The sequence below is a fragment of the Dama dama genome, chromosome 30, assembly GCF_033118175.1.
Source record: "Dama dama isolate Ldn47 chromosome 30, ASM3311817v1, whole genome shotgun sequence".
NCBI classification, from domain to species: domain Eukaryota; kingdom Metazoa; phylum Chordata; class Mammalia; order Artiodactyla; family Cervidae; genus Dama; species Dama dama.
This window is the reverse complement of record NC_083710.1, coordinates 32,247,439-32,268,440: the sequence shown is the minus strand read 5'-3', so window position 1 is coordinate 32,268,440 and position 21,002 is coordinate 32,247,439. Positions and strand designations below refer to the sequence as shown.

General features: G+C 42.8%; 1 protein-coding gene across 4 annotated transcripts in view; it reads left to right on the top strand.

Annotated features, from left to right (window-relative positions):
• FRY (FRY microtubule binding protein) overlaps positions 1-21,002 on the top strand; it is a 425,432-nt gene that overhangs the window by 347,025 nt on the left and 57,405 nt on the right. For all 4 annotated transcript variants that reach the window (XM_061133663.1, XM_061133660.1, XM_061133661.1 and 1 more), the window contains 8 exons: positions 3,606-3,862; positions 4,313-4,459; positions 6,343-6,511; positions 7,783-7,873; positions 14,613-14,695; positions 18,895-19,045; positions 19,604-19,707; positions 20,443-20,628. In XM_061133663.1, the coding sequence (XP_060989646.1) occupies positions 3,606-3,862; positions 4,313-4,459; positions 6,343-6,511; positions 7,783-7,873; positions 14,613-14,695; positions 18,895-19,045; positions 19,604-19,707; positions 20,443-20,628 (1,188 nt within the window). The remainder of the gene's footprint in view (positions 1-3,605; positions 3,863-4,312; positions 4,460-6,342; positions 6,512-7,782; positions 7,874-14,612; positions 14,696-18,894; positions 19,046-19,603; positions 19,708-20,442; positions 20,629-21,002) is intronic.

The following is a 21,002-nucleotide window of genomic DNA, read 5'->3' as shown; positions in this document are numbered from 1 at the left end:
TTATATAGGGGGTTTGGCTAATATAACATGCAGAGAAGGGGGAAAGTTTGAGATGGTTATGGACAGAGAGGCAGAAGTCAATCTTGGAAGGCCTTTATTGTGTTCCTAGGAGTTTGCAGGTCAGAGACTACATACGTGCTCCTTGAAATCCCTCAGAAGTCTGTGAACAGGGAGGACGGTCAAGCAAGCTGCTTGGGTTTTGAAAGCCACTCATCTGTTTCAAACAAGAAGAGAGAGGTGTGAGATCAGAGTGAAGTTTTAGAAAGACTCTTCCTGTAGTGTGGTGAATGGATGACAGAACATCCTGTCTGGAGAGAGGAGACCAGTTGAGAAACAATGACACCAGTCCAAGGAGGATATGATGAGACCTGAACATGAAAACAGAGGGGAGACCAGGGTCAAGAGCTCTGGGAGGAGTATACAAAGGAAGTGCCTGGTGTGTTATCTGGGAGGTGGGGGAGTGATAACCCCATCTGGAGAGTTGATTCGAGGAGAAGAGGAGGGTCCAGGCGAGGCAGAGACTATGAGCTCACACTCAGATCAGTTTGGGTTATCGAGTTTAGGCATCTGTTGGACACCCTTGTGTATAGATAGACCAGGGCCGAGGGAAGGCCCAGTGGTAGTGGCTCATGGAAGACCATTGAGAATAAGAACCACAGGAATAAATGAGGTCATGAATGGAGAGAGTACAGAGTGAAAGAAAAAACCTGGACCCCAACTTTTAAGGACCAGGCCAGGGAAGGGTGAGGGAGCAAAGAGGAAAGGGAGGCATGTTTATGGAAAGAGAACACCCAGAGGGTGTGTTTCATGGAGACCTAGAGAAGACAGGACTTAGGAAGAGGAGACTTAGGACTTAGGAGAGTGGTCCACAGCCTCCTCCAGAATAGCGAGACCCTGGGGGATAAAGCCTGAAGATAACCCTATGAATTTCACAATTCATCGGTAACTATCTGTCATTTCCAGGGAGAAGCAGCAGCAGAAGCCAGATCTTAGGGGCTTGGCTGAGAAAGAAGCAATGCAAGAGAGGATGGGGCTTATGGTGGATGCAGTCAGAGGATGAGCTAAATTTGAACTTGTTTCAAGGGAGAAGCTGGTAAGAGGAGAGAGTCTGACAATTGGAGAGAGAGAGAGGAGAAACAGTTTAGCAGATTTGACAAGGAGAAAAGCTCATATCATGAGTTGCAAGCAAGTTCAGCCTTAGTTTTTGGTCAAGAATTGACCTTTTGGCTATTTCAACTTATGAGAAATAACTTTTATAAAATAGCATGGAAAAATAAGGAGATTATAATGGATTCTTAGCCTTTGTTTATACTGCCTTTACCATTAAGAACCCTGCGGTGAGATTTTTACTGCCTGTAGTTTCATATGACTTAATTCCAAGCCAGTTATTTAGGTCTTGACGAAACAGCCAGAAAATGATCTAGCATCCCACTGACATTGTCTTACAGATTATTTAATTCATTTCTGGAGAAGTGAATGATGTTTGCATGTCACAGCATTTTTTTTGTCTCTTTTCCCTTTAAAACATCTTTACACCTGATCTGGAAGCCTGGGGTACCCCAGAGATCCCTACCCTCTCAGACTTATGACTAACAGACGAGATGTAGTAAACAGCATCAATAAGGAAATCGTTTATAAATTTTATAAACATGAAATTTATAAATACAAACTTGTTTTACATAAATAAGGAATATGATAGAAGGTGATTACTGCTCCAAAAAGTCTATAGATTTTTATACCACTGTTGAAAGATGACAGTCTTAAAATAGTTGTCCCTATGATTGGAAAGATTTATTTCTCTCCCAAGTCCCAGGGCTTTCTGTTGTTGTTTAATCACTAAGTTGTGTTCGACTCTTTGTGACCCAATGGACTGTAGTCCCCTAGGCTCCTCTGTCCGTGGGATTTCCCAGGCAAGAATACTGGAGTGGGTTGCCATTTCCTTCTCCAGGGGATCTTCCTGACCCAATGTGAAACTCACATCTTCTTTATTGCCAGGCAAATTCTTTACCACTGAGCCACCAAGAAACCACCCCCCGCCCCCAATCCTTTCTAGCAGAGTTTAAATGGTTCTTTTGCCATCAAAGTGCCCCACGTCTTTATAACCAGAATCATTTTCTTCCATCGAACCCCCAAAGGACTCTGTGCCTCTGTTGTTGTCATCCGTCACTTTCTACCTGGCCCCAGGGTTATCTGTAGACACAACTAGTCTCAGAGCTTCCTCCTCAGGAGAGGACCACATCTTTAATCTTTGCTGTCTCCATGGTGCCTAGAAGAGCATTTTGCACCTAGGAGAGGTCTGGTATGTTGGACTAAATAAGTGTTGTGCTTTTATAGGGATCTGAATATGTGTCATGAAAGTCCATAGTATTAGTCATCACATCCATGAAAGTTTGGACATTAAGTCAATTTTGAGATTTGACCTGTGTGACATATAACAGCATAACATGTCTGACTTGCAGCACAGCATAAAGTATACTCTTATTCTTCAAAATAAAAGAGTTGTAATTTTAGGAAAAAGGCCAAATCCATTGAAGTCTCTGTTTCAAGGATACAGTGGATCATCTCCTGGCATCTGTGTTGTTCTGTTGTGTAGCAGGCACGAGCTCTCTAAATGAGATTACATGCCATGCTGGATGATAGCAGATACATTAGGCCAAGCTTTCTAATGTCCCTTGGGATAAAATGAATTCTCCCGTAAATATTAGAAACAGGAGATGACTTCAGAGCTTGCAGCATGTATATAAAGCTGTGCTTTTGTTTCTATAGAAAACTTATTTAGATCATAAAATGAAATGTTGCTGCCAGTGAAACAATGCAGAAATGCTATCAGAGGAAGTAATGGTGAGATGACTGGTCACACAGTTGTACCTTTTTGACTCATTTATTTCAGAAGACAAAGCGCAGCATCAACCACACACCTTCCACATAGCTGGCAGTTTTCAAATGGACACCACACATAGGACATCACACACTGGGTTTGTTCTTCCTGGAGGGTTGCAGCTTACTTTTTAACAGCTCATGGCTCATGCAAGGCACTTTGTAAAATTTAGGTATAATGGAGAGATAATAGTCATTATTATAATAATCCTAAGTAAGTGTTAATCCCTCAGTCTTGTCCGACTCTTTGTGACCCCATGGACTGTATCCGGCCAGGCTTCTCTGTCCATGGAATTCTCCAAACAAGAGTACTGGAGTGGGTAGCTATTCCCTTCTCCAGGTGATCTTCCTGACCCAGGGATCGAACCTGAGTCTCCTGCATTGCAGGTGGATTCTTTACTGACTGAGCCACCAGGGAAGCCCATAAATAATCCTAACTGCTGTTTATTAAGAGCCTGTTGGATGACAGGCATATTGTGTCTTTTAATCTTCACAATCATCTAGTGTGGGACCTGATTGGCCCATTTTACAGACGAGGAAACTGAGGAACAGAGAACTTCAGTAACTAACCCAGAGTCTCATGCAGCTAGTATGTGGACAAACTGGGATCTGGGCATATGTCCTGATTCCTGTTTTGTCCGCTCTAACGTACCGCTTCCGCTAGCTGTTCACTTTCTGGTTCAGTCTGATGAGGTGACGTGGCTCGCGGTCTCTGCCGTTCTCCGCAGAGGTCAGCCAGCGCTTCCCCACCACGCATCCCAACGGGCGTCAGATCATGCTCACCTACCTGCTGCCCTGGCTGCACAACATCGAGCTGGTGGACAGCAGGCTGCTCCTCCCGGGCTCCAGCCCCAGCAGCCCCGAGGACGACGCCAAGGACCGCGAGGGGGAGGTGGCGGCTTCTCAGGGGCTGAAGGGCAGTGGCTGGGGCTCCCCGGAGGCGACGTCGCTGGTGCTGAACAACCTCATGTACATGACTGCCAAGGTAAGCGTGAGGAGCCGCACCTTCCTCACGGGAAACCCGCGGAAAGTGGTGCCTGCCGTCAACAATCTCAAGAACAGGGTGTGGATGGCGGGGACGGTTGCACAAGTGCAAACATGCTTCAGGCCACTGAACTTCAGGCCCACTTGAAAAACGATTACAGTGGGACACTTCATTATGTGTATTTTAGCACAGTTTGATCGTGATCCCAGTTATCATCGTTATTATATGATCCTTGCATTTGAATCATCATGTGAATAAGTATTGTGCAGTAGTGAAGTGTGTATTATAAATTCTTGAAAAGTGGCATCTTTGTGATGCGTGGCCATTCTCCCCCCTTCTTAACGATTTTGAGATGACAGTGACCCTTGAAATGACTTTTCATCAGACATTTTGCATCCTCACATTTCTCCCACGCTCCTCCCGGGCCTGGTTTTATTTTGTCGGTTACAGTATGGGGATGAAGTTCCCGGACCGGAAATGGAAAATGCCTGGAATGCGTTAGCCAACAATGAGAAGTGGAGCAACAACCTGCGGATCACCTTGCAGTTTCTGATCAGCCTGTGCGGGGTCAGCAGCGACACGCTCCTCCTGCCCTATGTGAGTGCCCCTCCAAGGTTGGGGTCCTTATTCTGTCACTGCTTCCATCTGCGATTGCAAGTCAGAATGTCATCATCGCACGAGTAGAATAGAGATGTCAGATTTCATCAGTCACGCTCATCTCCTGTGAGCTTTCTAGATGGTACATTAAAGTTCCCTTCTGCCCCCTGCATTGCAAGCTAGTGTCCTCGTGGCATCTCTGTCATCCCCTTTGTAAGTCTTTGGACCCAGAAACTTTGAGATTAAGGAGTCCACATCCCAGGTGGCACTAGTGGTAAAGAACCCGCCCGCCAATACAGGAGAAACAGGAGATGTAAGAGACACGGGTTTGATCCCTGGGTTGGAAAGGAGGAGGGCATGCAACCCACTCCAGTATTCTTGTCTGGAGAATCCCAGGGACAGGGGAGCCTGGTGGGCTGCAGCCCATGGGGTCCCAAAGAGTGGGGTATGACTGAAGTGACTTAGCAGCAGTAGCATTGTTCTCATAATTACCTAAATCTGTCTTCTAGAAACATTAGCCCCATTATGTAAGAGAAACTAGGTAACACATTATATTATTACTAATAAAAATTGTTCTGTGTTTACATCCTGATGCTCTTAAAACAATAAATATGCAGAATATTCCAGTTTATCTCTTCAAAGATAGGTAGTCAAAGAGAGAAATAAGCAACAGAAAAGTTCTACTGACACGCCCATCTTCCTGTCTGTATTTAAAGGTGAGGTCATCAGTGAAACGAGTGCATTTTGAAAACCCTTGCACAGTTGGTGTCTGTGTGCTGGTTGTTTTTCTGAGAGGTTTTGTGCCTGCCCGCCCTGCTGTTCTGAGCCATGTAAGCCTCATTGCCGCTTCTGGGCCTCAGGCTTGAGGGTTGCAGTAATGCAGAGATTTAATCCAGAGTTATTTTTAAAACTTAAAACCATGCAGACAGCTCAAACTCGTCTGTTTCTCTGGTAGAAGAGTAACGGGAGGCTGAGTTCCTTTTTAAATGGACACAGCTAGCAGTTCTTCTCCCATGGTTTGCATAAATAAAATACTTTCTCAAGATAAGACCTTAGATGGTAAGGTTTGTTTTGTTTTGTTGGAAGATTTTTTTTTTTTTAATGTCGACCATTTTTAAAGTCTGTATTGAATTTGTTAGAATGCTGCTTCTGTTTTATGTCTTGGATTTTTGGCCTCAAGGCATGTGGAGTCTTAGTTCCCTGCACCCACTGGAAGGCGAAGTCTTAACCATTAGACTACCAGGGAGGCCCCCAGATGGCAAGTTTTAAGTTTAGATAGAAGTCATCTTTAGTCCACAAGTTATCCCAAAAGTGGCTTTTGTAAACTCAGCCATGAGGGAAGGTAAGACTTTTAACAACCCACTTCTATCAGATGTACATGTGAGAAAAGGTGATTTTTTTTTTTTGTCTTTAGGTTGAAGATTGGCTTTTTTTAAAAAAATTTATTTTGTATTGGGGTTTAGCCAGTTAACAATATTGTGATAGTTTCAGGTGAACAGCAGAGGGACTCAGCCATACATACTCAGGTATCCATTCTCCACCAGACGAAGACTCCCCTCCCGTCCAGGCTGCCGCATAACCCTGAGCAGAGTTCCCCGTGCCCTGCAGCCGGTCCTTGTTGGTGATCCATTTTAAGCATAGCAGTGTGTACACAGCCATCCCAGCTCCCTAACTGTCCCTTCTTCCCATCCTTCCCTCTCCACACCCCCACCCGGCAGCCATAATCCAGACCCTTGGCTCGTCCTAGGAGAGAAAGACAGTGAGCGCTCCTGGGAGGTGTTGTGGTCATCAAAATGAACGGGTTACCACCTCTGCTGTCGACAACCTCGCATCCCTGTGGGCTGCTCTGGGAAATATCCCTTGTGTTCCGTTTCTCGTCTCAGATCAAGAAGGTGGCCGTCTACCTGTGCCGGAACAACACCATTCAGACCATGGAGGAGCTGCTGTTCGAGCTGCAGCAGACGGAGCCGGTGAACCCCATCGTCCAGCACTGCGACAACCCGCCCTTCTACCGCTTCACAGCCAGCAGCAAGGCCTCGGCGGCGGCCTCCGGTAGGACCCGGGCAGCTGGGTGGACGCCTTGTCCCACAACTCTGGGTTTTCCTTCGTGTAGAGCATTGAAAGGGTATGAGTAGGTTCTTGCTGCTCGTTCGTATTCCTACATATATTGGGTTGGCCAAAATGTTTGTCTGAGTTTTTCCATACCACCCTTTTTGGCCAACCCAATACATTCATTTAAGAGAAGCCTTAAGGATAGCAGAGACTCTTAGCACCTTGTCCGATTAATGAAATGGTCTTATAAGGATAACCAACAATCGAGAGCCCAGGGCTCATATGCCACAGAGTTGTTTTTTTTAATTAATTTATTTATTTTAATTGGAGGCTAATTACTTTACAATATTGTAGTGGTTTTTCCATACATTGACATGAATCTGCCATGGGTGTACACGTGTTCCCCATCCTGAACGCCCCTCCCACCTCCCTTCCCATCCCATCCCTCAGGGTCATCCCAGTGCACCAGCCCCGAGCACCGTGTCTCATGCATCAAACCTGGACTGGTGATCTGTTTCACATATGATAATATACGTTTTTATTTTAGACCGAGCTTATGGTGGACACTGTAGTCATGGAGGAATCTCACTTCTGGACCCTCCTCCTTGTATCTAATGGGATTCTCTTGGCTGATATTCTCCTAGGGTTGACTGAACTGCCCCCCTCCACCAGTGTTACCACTTTTCAGTTGGCCTCTCAGCATCATGGTATGAAATAGATACCACCCTCCTCAAACTCCTTGATGCTGTCTTCCCTTCGCTTCCCTTAATACCACGATTGCCTCCAAACCTCTCTCCTCTTACGCCCTGGTCTATTATGCCCTCTTTGTGCCCCAGATCCTGCTACCTGAGCAGTGATCTCACAGAGAAGCAGTGCCCTGGGGATCCTAAGCTCTAGGCATTTGGAATGTTCTAACATTCATTTCGTAACTCCTGGAACTAGAAACACTAGAGCCACTAGCGGCAGGACTGGCCACTATAAATAAGCGCATTACCTAAGTAGCCAGGAAGAGAGGGTTTTAAGAATGTTGTAGCCTCGCTTTGTAAGAGAGTTGAGGAATTTGGTTTGACTATAATAGATGTCTTGGATTCTTCACTTCAATGGTGTGGGCTTGGAAGGTTGTTCAGAATGTCTGAGATTGTGCAGAAGATGCAAGAAATCTTTCAAACTGGGGATTTTACAGGAAATCCTTTCCTGGAATCACTGAAGGCTTGAGCTTGACCTCTACAACAGGCATTTCTTTCTGAGCTGTTCTTTAATCTCATCTACAGGAACTACCTCCAGCAGCAACACAGTGGTTGCCGGCCAGGACAGTTTCCCAGACGCCGAGGAGAGCAAGATACTAAAAGAATCTGATGAGAGGTTGGTGCACAGATTTGGCTTAACATGCAGCTTAACTTTCAGCAATTGTCTATGCAAAGCGTTAGTAACATTTGCAGGGCTTCATAAATTTCACACACACGTACACATACACAAATCCTTTCTTTTTTAGAAACACAGATTGACTTTCAGACTCTGCTCTGTATATCCCTAAAGATAACCATTTCTTCCTGAGCAAAGCCAGAGCAGAGATTAAGAGGGATGTTGTTCTAGTGGCTGAAACCCATTTACCTCCAGGCTTAATAATAACCACACCTTATTCTGCTAGTGGACACAGTCCATCTGGAGTTAGAGGGAATAGCCATGTGAAATTTGCAAATCTGGTTCTTGAATAATTTCTTACAGTAGTTATCTTGAGATGAGTTCTTTGAAACATCACCATTCTTTTATCTTTAACTCTGTCACATCTTGGTTAACTAAGAACATTGTCTAAAAGAAACCTTGATGTCCTTCCCCTTAGTTCTTTAACAGTAATATTTCTCTTGTGCATATTTCTGCTTTCACATTGCCCAGGAACTATTCATAAGTAAGCACAATCTGGATCTATTTACTGCAGTTGAATGTGAAGAGCAGAGAACAAACCAAAAGAGACAAACAGGACTTAAATTTGAAAATAAAAATTAAGATGATTCTCATGATGTTGAAAACTTATAAGGCTAAGTATTTTCTAGTAAAAAGTAACGGGGAGCCCTTTCACTTAAATTAATTAAAAAATGAGATACAGATTCATACTGAAGAAAATTTAGTGGATCACATAATGAAAATAATTCATTTAGCTTTAAAAGCCCCTGGATGCTTTGTGATTTCATCGTGTGCATGAGAACCCATCAGGGGCTACAGGTGGAAGTTATCCGACCCAGGGCTGGAGTTCTGAAAGTTCTTTCTCTTAAGTCAGCCACAGCAAATTCCTCAGCATGCTGATTACTGGCTGACTACACTGCCTTAAGGCAAAATGCTCATCCTCTGAGTCTCCCTTCAGATCATCAATGGGTCATGAATAACAGACCTTTTCTATTATAGTTCACTAAGGTTTTTCTTTCTCAGAAATAGATTAAGGTTTTCATACTCTGTAAATCAATGACAGTACAAGATTATTAATTCACATGTTATTTTGTAATCTATATTTGCTGGTACCTTCTTTGGAAAACTCCCTGATGGTAAAAAGAAAAAAAAAATTACATATTTCTCTGAAGATATTTCTGTCTTCTGGTGGGAGTAAAACATTCTTTATCATTCATTGTATAGTATGAATTTTACACCTTAATTATACTAAGGGTAGAAAGGTAATATATTTCCATATATTATCATCTCATTACAAAGGCTCCTTTAGGACCAGAGTTATGAGTGGCCTGCCTAAATTTTTAGTGGTAGCCTTTAAAATGAAGAAGGCAGTTATCACTATAACATTGCAACCAGATAATATCTGTAAGAGGCTTTCTTGTTTATTTCCTGCTTTATCACTGTATCCTGTTGGCCTTTGGGAAGCCCAATGCTACCTACATTTTTACATAGTCGTGCATATCCAACTCCTTCATACTGACTATATCTGTTTATCTACCTGTAGGTAGATTAGTTGATTATATATATGATCACACCTATATGAATATTTTATCACGCAGAATACTATTGTTACATTAACCCTCTATTTCACCTATACTATTTCTCTAATATAGTCTGTCTTTTCTTTGATAGTAGACTGTGCTCTCAGCCTAAAGTATCTTTATTTTTCTTTGCAGTCTACTTTATCACCTTCCTTCCTGTGAGCCTTGTCATGTTGATTTATGGGTACTTGTACACATGTTTGTGTCTCAACCATTACCTTTTCATTCTTAGAAAACAGTGATTATATGGCTCTTAGACATATTTCTATCCTTAATTATTACCCTGCTGTGTTGCACATAGTAATCGTCTTTTTAAAAATCGTCTTTTATTTATTCAGCATATAAATGAAAATTGGAGAAACGTCACAGCCCTAGAGGTAGATAAGCTAGCTGTCCAAACACCTACCAGCCCCTTTCTCCCTCCCTCTTGCTGACCCCATTACAGAAGACAGGTATTTACCCTGTTCTTTTCAGTCCTTCTAGACAAAGAGTCTACAGAGATGGTATTGGTCAGAAATACGGATGATCTGGCTCATTTCTGGGAGTACCAGTCACCTGATTGCATTGTTGGGCTCCAGGGGGCGCCATGGACTTGTACAAAGTGGCTGTCCTGATGCCAGGTTCTTTACAACTAGTTAGTGGTTCTTTGATGTAATTCAGAAATATTTAATAATACCATAGCTACTGACAAAAAAATTAAGATGGCTTGTAATAAAAGAACCATTAAAGCCAGTATTGTATTATATTGTTAGTTGCTCAGTCGTGTCCAGCTCTTTGCAACCCCATAGACTGTAGCCTACCAGGCTCCTCTGCCTGGGATTTTCCAGGCAAGAATACTGGAGTGGATTGCCGTTTCCTTCTCCAGAGGATCTTCCCGACCCAGGGATCAAACCTAGGTCTCCTGCATTGCAGGCAGATTCTTTTACCATCTGAGCTACAGAGAATCAGGGTAAGAGAATAAGTGGGTGTGTGGGTGTGTGGGGGTGTGAGTCATTCACACATGTCCAGCTCTTCACCACTTTATGGACTGTAGCCCACCAGGCTCCTCTCTCCATGGAATTCTCCAAGCAAGAATACTGGCATGGGTAGCCATTCCCTTCTCCAGAGCATCTTCCCAACTCAGGGATTGAACCCTGATCTCCTGCATTGCAGGTGGCTTCTTTACCATCTGAGCCATGCTTTTGAACTATGGTGTTGAAGAAGATTCTTGAGAGTCCCTTGGACAGCAAGAAGATTAAACCAGTCAATCCTAAAAGAAATCGATCCTGAATATTCATTAGAAGGACTGATGCTGAAGCTCCAGTACTTTGGTCACCAGATGAGAAGAGCTGACTCATTGGAAAAGACCCAGTGCATCAGCTGGGAAAGATTGAGGGCAGGAGGAGAAGGGGATGACAGAGGATGAGATGGTTGGAGGGCATCACTGACTTAATGGACATGAGTTTGAGCAAGCTCCGGGAGATGGTGAAGAACAGGAAAGCCTGGCGTGCTGCAGTCCATGGGGTCACAAAGAGTCAAACGTGACTGAGCGACTGAAAAACAGCAACTAAATAAGTACCTTTAAGCTCTAAGAAGTATTTATCATGTAGTTTTTTCAGTTAAACAATAATGTGAATACATATTTTTAATTAAAATGACAGTTTGTAAAATATGCAGAAACAAGCCCTTTACATATTTTTTAATACATCAGCCCTTAATAAAAGCCATGAAAGGATTGTTCATAAGGAACTAAAAGCAATAAACTTTAGCTGTATAAGTTTCTGGTCATCTGTGTTGATACAGGAATAGAGATTAGTAATCCACAGAAAGTTGCATACATGTTAATTTTGAGCAGAATCAGCAAGGGAAAACTTAGGGAAACACTTCATCTTTCCAGTTTTTCTCTTACTCAGTCACTTCAGTCGTGTCCGACTCTTTGCAACCTATGGACTGTAGCCTACCAGGCTCCTCTGTCTATGGTATTGTCCAGGCAAGAATACTGGAGTGGGTTGCCATGTCCTCCTCCAGGGGATCTTCCCCACCCAGGAATTTAACTCATATTTACTGCATCTCCTACATTGCAGGGAGGTTCTTTACCCACTGAGCCACCTGAGAAGCCTAGTCTTAGCAGAGTTATTTTTATGATATATTTCTAAGACATGTACTTTTATATTAAAAGACTATTCAGTCTGCTTAATCCTTGAAATTCTTCTAGGATCTAGACCCAAAATTAATTTCTTCAACCAGGAAAGTAAAGGAACAGATTTTACTCTTGGGAGTCAGTTTTTACTTTTTGTTTTTGCCAAGTATCCACTTCACCATGCTATGGTTCTGATCTTCTCCAGAATAAGAAGTGTGGAAGGGGCTTTTTCCTCCCCTTCATCTTGGCCTCATAAACTCCTCCTAGAAATCCTTTAAATCTGTCTTAAAAGGAAACAAGAAGAATTGCCATCCGTTCTGTAGCTCTTCCCTTCCCAGTCTTCCTGAACACGATTGTAAAACCAACATAAATCACCATTCTTGAGTCACTGGCAAATCTCTGCCTGGTGTGAATCTATAGATGTGGAATTCTTTCATCACTCTGTTTTTACTCCTTGTTGAATGGTGTCTGGGTTCTTCATGTGCTGTTTATATCTTTGCATTTGTCAACATAAATATGATTATAGAACTTCTTCAGAAGGTAATAAGTTGGTCACTTTGCCAATTTCGTTAAGGACTAGCCTGATTTAGATAATTACACAGTCTGATCTGTATGAAACTCAGCAGATGTCGTTTATCTTCTGATAAAAGAAGTTGCGGATTCACAAAGTAATAGCCCAAAAGATGTGAGAATGAAGAATGTTTGAAATACAAAGTTACTAGGGAAAAGATTGCTTGTCAGGACTTAAAAGCTGCTGCAAATGTCTACAGAGTGAATGAAACCAAAGGCTTTGTAGTTGATACACTTCTGAATTCAGCAGTCACATCACTGTTGCAGTGTTCTGAGGTTATACACCTGGGACAAAGTAGCATGTTAATGGCACACCCTGAAATGGCACTTTTCCCTGAAATTTCCCTCTTTCTCCCTACATTGATGGGGACAGCTGGGACCCTGCACTTTCCCACTTTCAGAGGGAAATAAGAGTATTGGTCTGATATCAATTACAACAGAAAACCTAGTCAATAATATAGACAAACCACGCTTTTTATCATTTTATGTAAAATAAATATATAGACGTACCATTTCACGCTCACTTCCCCTCAGTCACACCCTTGCCTGACTTTATAGATCTTTGGGTGGTAAAAATGTTATGGATTTGTAAGTCTTTGGTGCTCTGCAAAGGCATTCTAGAAATCCAAGAGTATACTAATTAATACTCTATAGTTAGATGGCATCTCATAGTTTTGGAAACTTTCTCACATCATTCCTTTATGATTCCTGCAACAGCCCCAACAAAATAAATGTTGAAGTGTTGTTATTATTCCATTTAGGCAGGTGTGGAAATGGGGTCCCCAAGGAGGTAAAGCCCAGGGTCACCGAGCTTAGGGAGCAAGAGCTCAGCCTGAGGTCACACATCCCCCCTTCTCGGAGGCAGCACAGCCTTGAAAGTGTCCCCACCGTCATCTTCCTTGGCTGACACTGGACAAGTTATTTCACCTCACTCAGTCTGTTTCCTCGTTGGCAGAGTCAGTTCAGTTCAGTCGCTCAGTCATGTCCAACTCTTTGCGACCCCACAAATCACAGCACGCCAGGCCTCCCTGTCCATCACCAACTCCCGGAGTTTACTCAAACTCATGTCCATCGAGTCGGTGATGCCATCCAGCCATCTCATTTTCTGTCGTCCCCTTCTCCTCCTGCCTCCAATCCCTCCCAGCATCAGGGGCTTTTCCAGTGAGTCAGCTCTTCGCATGAGGTGGCCAAAGTATTGGAGTTTCAGCTTCAACATCAGTCCTTCCAATGAACACCTAGGACTTACCTCCTTCAGGATGGACTGGTTGGATCTCCTTGCTGTCCAAGGGACTCTCAAGAGTCTTCTCCAACACCACAGTTCAAAAGCATCAATTCTTTAGTGCTCAGCTTTCTTCATGGTACAACTCTCACATCCATACATGACCACTGGAAAAACCATAGCTTTGACTAGACGGACCTTTGTTCCCAAAGTAATGTCTCTGCTTTTTAATATGCTATCTAGGTTGGTCATAACTTTCCTTCCAAGGAGTAAGCGTCTTTTAATTTCATGGCTGCAATCACCATCTGCAGTGATTTTGGAGTAAATGTGTTTATCTCAAAGATGAGTGAGTGAGATTAAACGAGATAGTGCACGTGCAGTTGTTACACTTCGGGGACTTCCCTGGTGGTCCAGTGGTTAAGAATCCGCCTTGCGGTGCAGGCGACGTGGGTTCAGTCCCTGGTCGGTGAACTGAGATCCACATGCCATGGAACCGCTAAGCCCGTGCCCTGCAACTACCGAGCCCACGCGCTCCAGAGCCCCTTGTGCCACAGCTAGAGTCCAAGCGCTGCAGTGAAAGATGCCCCACCTCATGATGCAACAGAAATTCCACATGCTATGACTAAGGCTGGATGCAGCCAAATAAATAAATACTCTTTTAAAAGTTATCCTTCAACCTCTTGTTTTGTTTGTTTGGTTTTGATTACTTCTTAAGCCACAGAAAGACTAGACAGAAAGAGGCCCTCTGGTTGTATTACACCACCACTAGTAACTTTTCCTAAAAACCTTTTAAGGAAAACATTAAAACTCATAAAATTCAAAATTTGTTATGAAACTATTTTTGTATATTTCCGGGTCTGTCTTATTTTACTTATTCAATCTTTCAGCCATTATTTCTACCATGTGCCAGGTTACCATTCGGATTCGTGTTATTCATTATCATGCCTGTCTTCTTTCCAAGCAAATGTTATAATTTTCTAGTTGGAGTCACACATATTAGTCTTAAAATATTTTTCTTTCAAGGTTTGAACGTGTGCTCCTGAGCAGGAGTGACCACTGACCTGCTCGAGCACAAAGGGAATGTGTGGGGTATGCTATTTACAGTATTCTTTTAGGAAAAGCATCATCAATCGCTAAATAATAGTATTTTTGTGTCTCAGCACATCACACACATGTGTCAGTATCTCATGATGGCTGTTCTTGTGTTTGCAGGTTTAGTAACGTCATCAGAGCCCATACGCGTCTGGAGTCAAGATACAGTAATAGCTCAGGAGGCTCGTACGATGAGGATAAAAGTAAGCACTAACAGCCTGAGGGCTTTCACATGGAGGGCAAGTGGTTAGTGAATGGAAAATGAGTATCTTGATTATTCTTGTTCTGATCAGTGAAAAGAGGCCCACAAATAATTAAGTAACCATTTAATCCAACTATGCAGAGAGTCAGTCCCTTCAAAGTAAAAACAAACCAAACAGTAGATGAATCAGAATCAGGAAAACTTTGAGCTACTACCTAAGACCATATTTTTGTCTTCTTGGCCCTTTTCCTGGGCAGAAGGCTAGTACAAGATTGTCTCTTTGGAAAACAGAAGTTTCCTTTCAGTTCTCCTGCCTGTCTTTGGAGTGGATTTAACCTTCAAGCTTTGTGAGTCAGCTCACCCAGGATAGATCTGTTTTCACATTTAATTTCTCAGGGACCTAGTGAAAACCTTGCCAGACTAGGAGATACGATTGTCTCAGGAATCACACTGTACTTTGGGAAGCTGGAAAAACTGGAAAGATCAATGCATTCATTGATTTTGTTTAAGTCTCGGACAGGTTGTACACTTATTGGTCAGGGAGTGGTCACAGTTACTTGTTCACAAGTTACAGGAATTCTGGAAGCGGCATACATTCCCAGTGACATATTAGCTGTGTAAGGAAATTGGTGAACTATCTTCTAGAACTTCCTTGTTTGGGTGGAAATCATGATATCTCATGAGTCAGGTCCATTTTGTAAGTTAGCGCACGGAGCTTTTGTACTGGCTGTTTTGAATTATTTTGTTCTTATGGGAAATGTGCAGAGTACAGTAAGATGTGAGTGTTTTAGGTTGGCCAAAAAGTTTGTTCAGGCTTTTCAGCACAATGTTATGAAAAACCTGAATAAGCTTTTTGGCCAACCCAGTAGTTCTAATGACACATTTCAGTTTTACTTCTTAATGCACAGATAGGCAATTCTCCACCATTCAAAATATCAGTGGAAGGAATGTCTAAAATCCATGTAATATTGCCATACTCGGGTTAAGTTTTATCTGTGCTCATGTGCTCAGGCATGTCTGGCTCTTTGTGACCCCCGTAGACTGTATCCTGCCAAGCTCCTCTGTCCATGGGATTTCTCAGGCAAGAATATTGGAGTGGGTCACCATCCCCTCCTCCAGGGGATCTTCCCAACCCAGGGATTGAACCCACATCTTTTGTGTCTTCTGCATTGGCAGGCGACCACTAGAGTCGCCTGGGAAGCCCAGGTTTTAGCTGTGTCCCTATAAAATCTTTTTCCAGAACGGTTAGTATGAGGTTGGGGCCAGGGGAAACTTATGCACTTTCCCTCATTTCTGTGCCCATCAGGGTACTTGGCCTTCCAGGCCGCAAACAGTTGTATTTCAAGAGCACAGACCATTAGTTCTAGGCAGGACCAGATTTTATAGATGAGGAGAGCAGTACCTGAGGGATGGAGTTGTTGGTTCAAGAACAGTCTCCTTGCTATATAATACTTGGTAACACAAAATTTTGAGGACAGAAAAATTGAGTCATGGAAATGTTAGGCAGTTGTATCCTGACTTCCCCAGAATGGGACAGGCATGCTCTAATGAAGCCTAACATTCTATGATTGTGGATTTTACATTAGGAATATTGTTGCACTTCGACCAGTTGATTCCCTCAAAGTGTATCTCTTTGTTCTGCACAGGACACAGAATTTGGTAGAAAACACTGTAACAAAGTAATAATCACTTTGAAAATACATCTTCAGAGCCCTTTGATATTGAAACTATATTCCTTATGTATTTTAAAATAGTGACTTTCAGAGGGTAATTATAACAAAATGAGCAACTATGTCATTATATAAACTCAGATCACTGGCTTTAGGGGTAAAGAGAAAAAGTAATAGAAGTATTTATAAAGGGAAAGAAAAACTACTGTGAGTGAAAATAAGGCAAAAAGAGTAGTCTAGTAGTATCATGGCCTCTGTTTTACCCAGAAATGTTTATAAATTTGTCATACCAGCATAAATAGCATCTTACTGGGTAATTTTTGGTATAGTACTTGAATTTGATTGAGTCATGTGTCAGTAATATTCTTCATGTGATTACTGATATTAACCAGGGAAATTAAAGTTCAGAGTAAGTAGTTGGATTGCTGAGAGCTCAAATCTTAAATTTCTCAAGTCAAAGAAACATGGAAATCAAGCTACTCAAACAGATCCTCATCATAGAAGGTCCATAAAATAGATGCTAAGATCCTTTTCTATTTGTCAAGTAACAGAATTTACTTCAGCTGTCCCCAGATGAAGCAGTTCATCCAGTAGGGCACAAGTACCATCAGAACTTTGGTAACTGGATCCTGCCTGATGCATTTTTGGTTCCAGCTACCCAGTGATGGGTACAGTCTGTGCCATGAGAGAAGCAAAGGTTTGCAGGTTCAGTTCCAAACCTTATGACCGGCTGTATAATATATGTCAGGGGTAGTTATTTTCTCCCTAAATTCTTGAGGGTATGAGCAGGGCTAAGATGAATGAGAAGGGATCAGGAGAGACCTCACAGCCCAGCGCTTCCTAGTCTGGGTTTATCTAAAAAGAAAGGTGCAGCCTCTTTAAAGTATTTTTTATTAAAAAAAAATATACCACCTTGGATATGATAGGCAAACAGATTCAGACCTAGTCTATAAAGCTGGTGGACAGCGCCTGGCATGTCACAGAACAGCAAAGAAAGGCAAGGTGACTGGGGTGCCGTGAGCAGAGGGCACGGGAATAGGAGATAAGCCGTGAAACAGGAGAGAGGTCTTGTCAGGCCTTACAGGCCCTGGTGTGAAATCGAATGCTAGATTTCAGTATGAGTGTAAAGGAGAGCCGCTGGCCAGTGGTATGCAGAGAAAGGGACTCTGAATGGACTTCTATTTTCAAAGGAGGGCTCTGGGGACTTCCCTGGTGGTCTAGTGGTTAATTCTTCGCCTTCCAGTGCAGGGGGTGTGGGTTCAATCCCTGATTGGGAAGCTAAGATCCCACATGCCTCCAGGCCAAAAAAAACCCGAAACATAAAACAGAAGTGATATTGTAACAAATTCAATAAAGACTTTAAAAACTGTCTACATTAAAAAAAAGAAATCTTAATAAAAGGAGGATGGCTCTGGCTGCTCTGCTGAGAATAGATTGCAGAGGGTTAAGCATGGAGGCAGGGAGGTGGTGGGAGGCTCTGCCTCCCATGAGAGATGGTGAGGGCTCAGCCCAGGATGGAGTGGTAGAGATGGTGAGAGGTGGTCATTTCTTGGGTTTGTTTTGAGGGAGAGCCTACTGAATATGAGGATGGTGGCAAGTTACTTAACCTCAGCGTCCCCTCTACAAAATTGGGATAATAGTTACCTATCATTGGGTTATGTTGGGTTATTAATACGTGAAATGTATAGACCATTGCCTGACATGAGGTAACCCCTTGCTGTTGTTAGTTGCTCAGTCGTGTCTGACTCTTTGCAATGCCATGGACTGTAGCCCACCAGGCTCCTCTATTCATGGGATTCTCCAGGCAAGAATATTGGAGTTGGTTGCCATTCCTTCTCCAGAGTATCTTCCCAACCCAGGGATCAAACCCACATCTCCTGCATTGGCAGAAGAGCCACTAAGGAAGCCCAAGCTGTCTCTCCGTTAGTTCTGACGTTATTATTTTTATTATTACTGTCACTACCACCATCACCATGGTTACTAGAAATATAAGCAACTATGGCTGATTCATGTTGATGTTTAGCAGAAGCCAACATAATTCTGTAAAGCAATTATCCTTCAATTAAAAAATAAATTTATATATATATATATATATAAGTGAGAAGTCAGGGAGGATTCCCAAGCTCCCATCCTGAGTGAACTGAAAATAAGAAATCACATTTTACTGAGATGGAGGAGATGAGAGAAGGAGTGAGTTGTCACAGTGATGGGAATTCACGTGATGTAGGGTTTTTCTTCTTGTGTATCTATGTTTTCAGTCGCTCTGTAACGAATAACTATAAATTAGATATCCAAGAAATAAAGGAATGAAAGAAACTTAATGAAGTAATTCCAGCCCATTTGATCGTATAATTTCATAGTCACCAAATGGAATGGTTAGATCATATAATTTCATAGTCACCAAATGGAATGGTTAGGAAGTTATTTTTATAAGCACGAATTTGTGAGTTGCTTTCTAAAAAGGCAAGTCAGGAAAACAAGCAGCTTCTGTCCCTGTAAATGAAGCACATTCGTCTTTCTCACGCTACAGATGACCCAATTTCTCCCTACACCGGCTGGCTTCTGACTATCACAGAGACCAAACAGCCGCAGCCCCTACCCATGCCTTGCACGGGGGGGTGCTGGGCCCCCCTGGTGGACTACCTCCCAGAGACCATCACCCCCCGGGGGCCACTCCACAGGTGAGTAGCACGTGCAGATAGAGGGGAGTGATCACTTAGCTCTGACTAGATTTTTCTTCCTATGAAAAGAGAAACCTGTTCCAGGTCCCATCAATTGAAATGATGTTTGAAATCAGAGGGAACACAAGTGACTTGAACTGCAGCTGTCAGCATACTGACTGACCTTGGTCGAACATTAACCAGTGTGCAAAGCTGCCTTGCAGCCCTTTGAATTTTTCCTTGATGTGTCCTTGGTGTGGGTGTTCATTCTGTTATGCCTTTTCGATTGTGAGCAGCTAAAAGAAAGAACCCTTGTCTTCAGAGTCTCTTCATCCCTCAGACCTTATTTTCAAAAAAGTGACTGGTAAGAGTCCCCATTACATGAATTAGCTCAAGTGAACTTTCTTCTCCTCATGGAGCTCTGTGCTGTGTCAGAAGTTACACTCCATTTCCCTGGAATCAGGGTCTCACCTAATTCTTCAAGGCTGACGAGTTGGACGTGATTGTGCCTGAACGACCTGTCAGTCTGTTTCTGTCCTCTTCGGACATAGTGTTGACATCATCATTTTCATTGATTAGGTGCAATGTCGCTGTCATCTTTATGACTGAGATGGTGGTGGACCACAGTGTCAGAGAAGACTGGGCTCTTCATCTCCCGCTGCTGCTCCATGCTATCTTCTTAGGTAAGCCTGGAACCCAGAGGAATTCTGGCCACTAGAGTCCAAAACCTACACAAGTCATCCCAGGGAGCTTTTACATGGCCTTCCTGCTTTTCTGAAATACCTAATATCTTCTGTTTTTCACTGTCCTTTCTGTGACATCTCTAAAATTCCAGTTGATAAGTCATTGTTTAAAACTGTCCTGGCACCATAATATAAAGTGGTACTTCATCCATGCTACTTCTATAGAGATATTCAAAACAAGCTGGACTTCTTTTAGGGGCTTTGGTTCTCCGTGATAAATTTAAAGCCACGAGACACAGTCGGTGCATAGAGAGAAAGAATGTAGAACACGGTCGGCTAAGCACTGAGATATTAAAATACCCAAGTTGCAGAGTGAAAAATAAAAAATGGAAAGAGGAATCAGCCAGGCAGGGAGACTTAGAGAGAGAGTTAAAGTTAGAAACCTTTAGTAACAGGGAAGAGAACATCTCAGGAAAGAGGAATGCTAAACATGTCAGATGCTACAGAGAGGTCAAGAAAAGTCCATCTATCAGCATTTCATAAGAACATTTTTTAAGGAATAAAACATTTGATTTTTCCTAAGCCTGATTTCTTTATGTTGGTAACAAACTAACAAAGGAAACTAAACATTCCTCTAACATGTTCCTCCCGGGCATCTTGGAATCTTTGCCATCCCTGGAATCTAGTCGAGCTGAAGGTTTGTTTATATTAAGAGATTCCACCGTTTTGTTCCAGGTTTGGACCATTACCGGCCAGAAGTCTTTGAACACAGCAAAAAATTGCTTCTTCATCTCCTGATTGCCCTCTCTTGCAACAGCAATTTCCATGCCATTGCCTCTGTGCTCCTACAGACTCGGGAGATGGGCGAAGCCAAGACTCTCACAGTTCAGCCAGCTTATCAGCCCGAGTATCTCTATACAGGTAACACGAGGAGGGGCAGGGAGCCTGAGACAGAGTCATAAGTTTGAGGATACCTGGGGGTGTCCCTGGAGCCCACATCAACGTCTCTGCTTTTACCCTTGCCCCGGCTTTCTAAGGGATAAAATATGCACCATTATTCACAATAAACATGCACTGTTTTACTTGATGTTAAATCCTTCTTCCTTAGTAAGTATTTCCAAATATACTTTTTAAATTGCTACTGTGATTGCTAATTTCATTAAATATGTTACCAAAAAAATTAATATCCATTGACCGAGAGAGCATGAGTCTGGAACACCCGTGGGGGAGAATGTGCAAAACAGTGACCACCTCCAGTATTTTGAGACCAGGTATCACCAAGGTCCCAAACATTT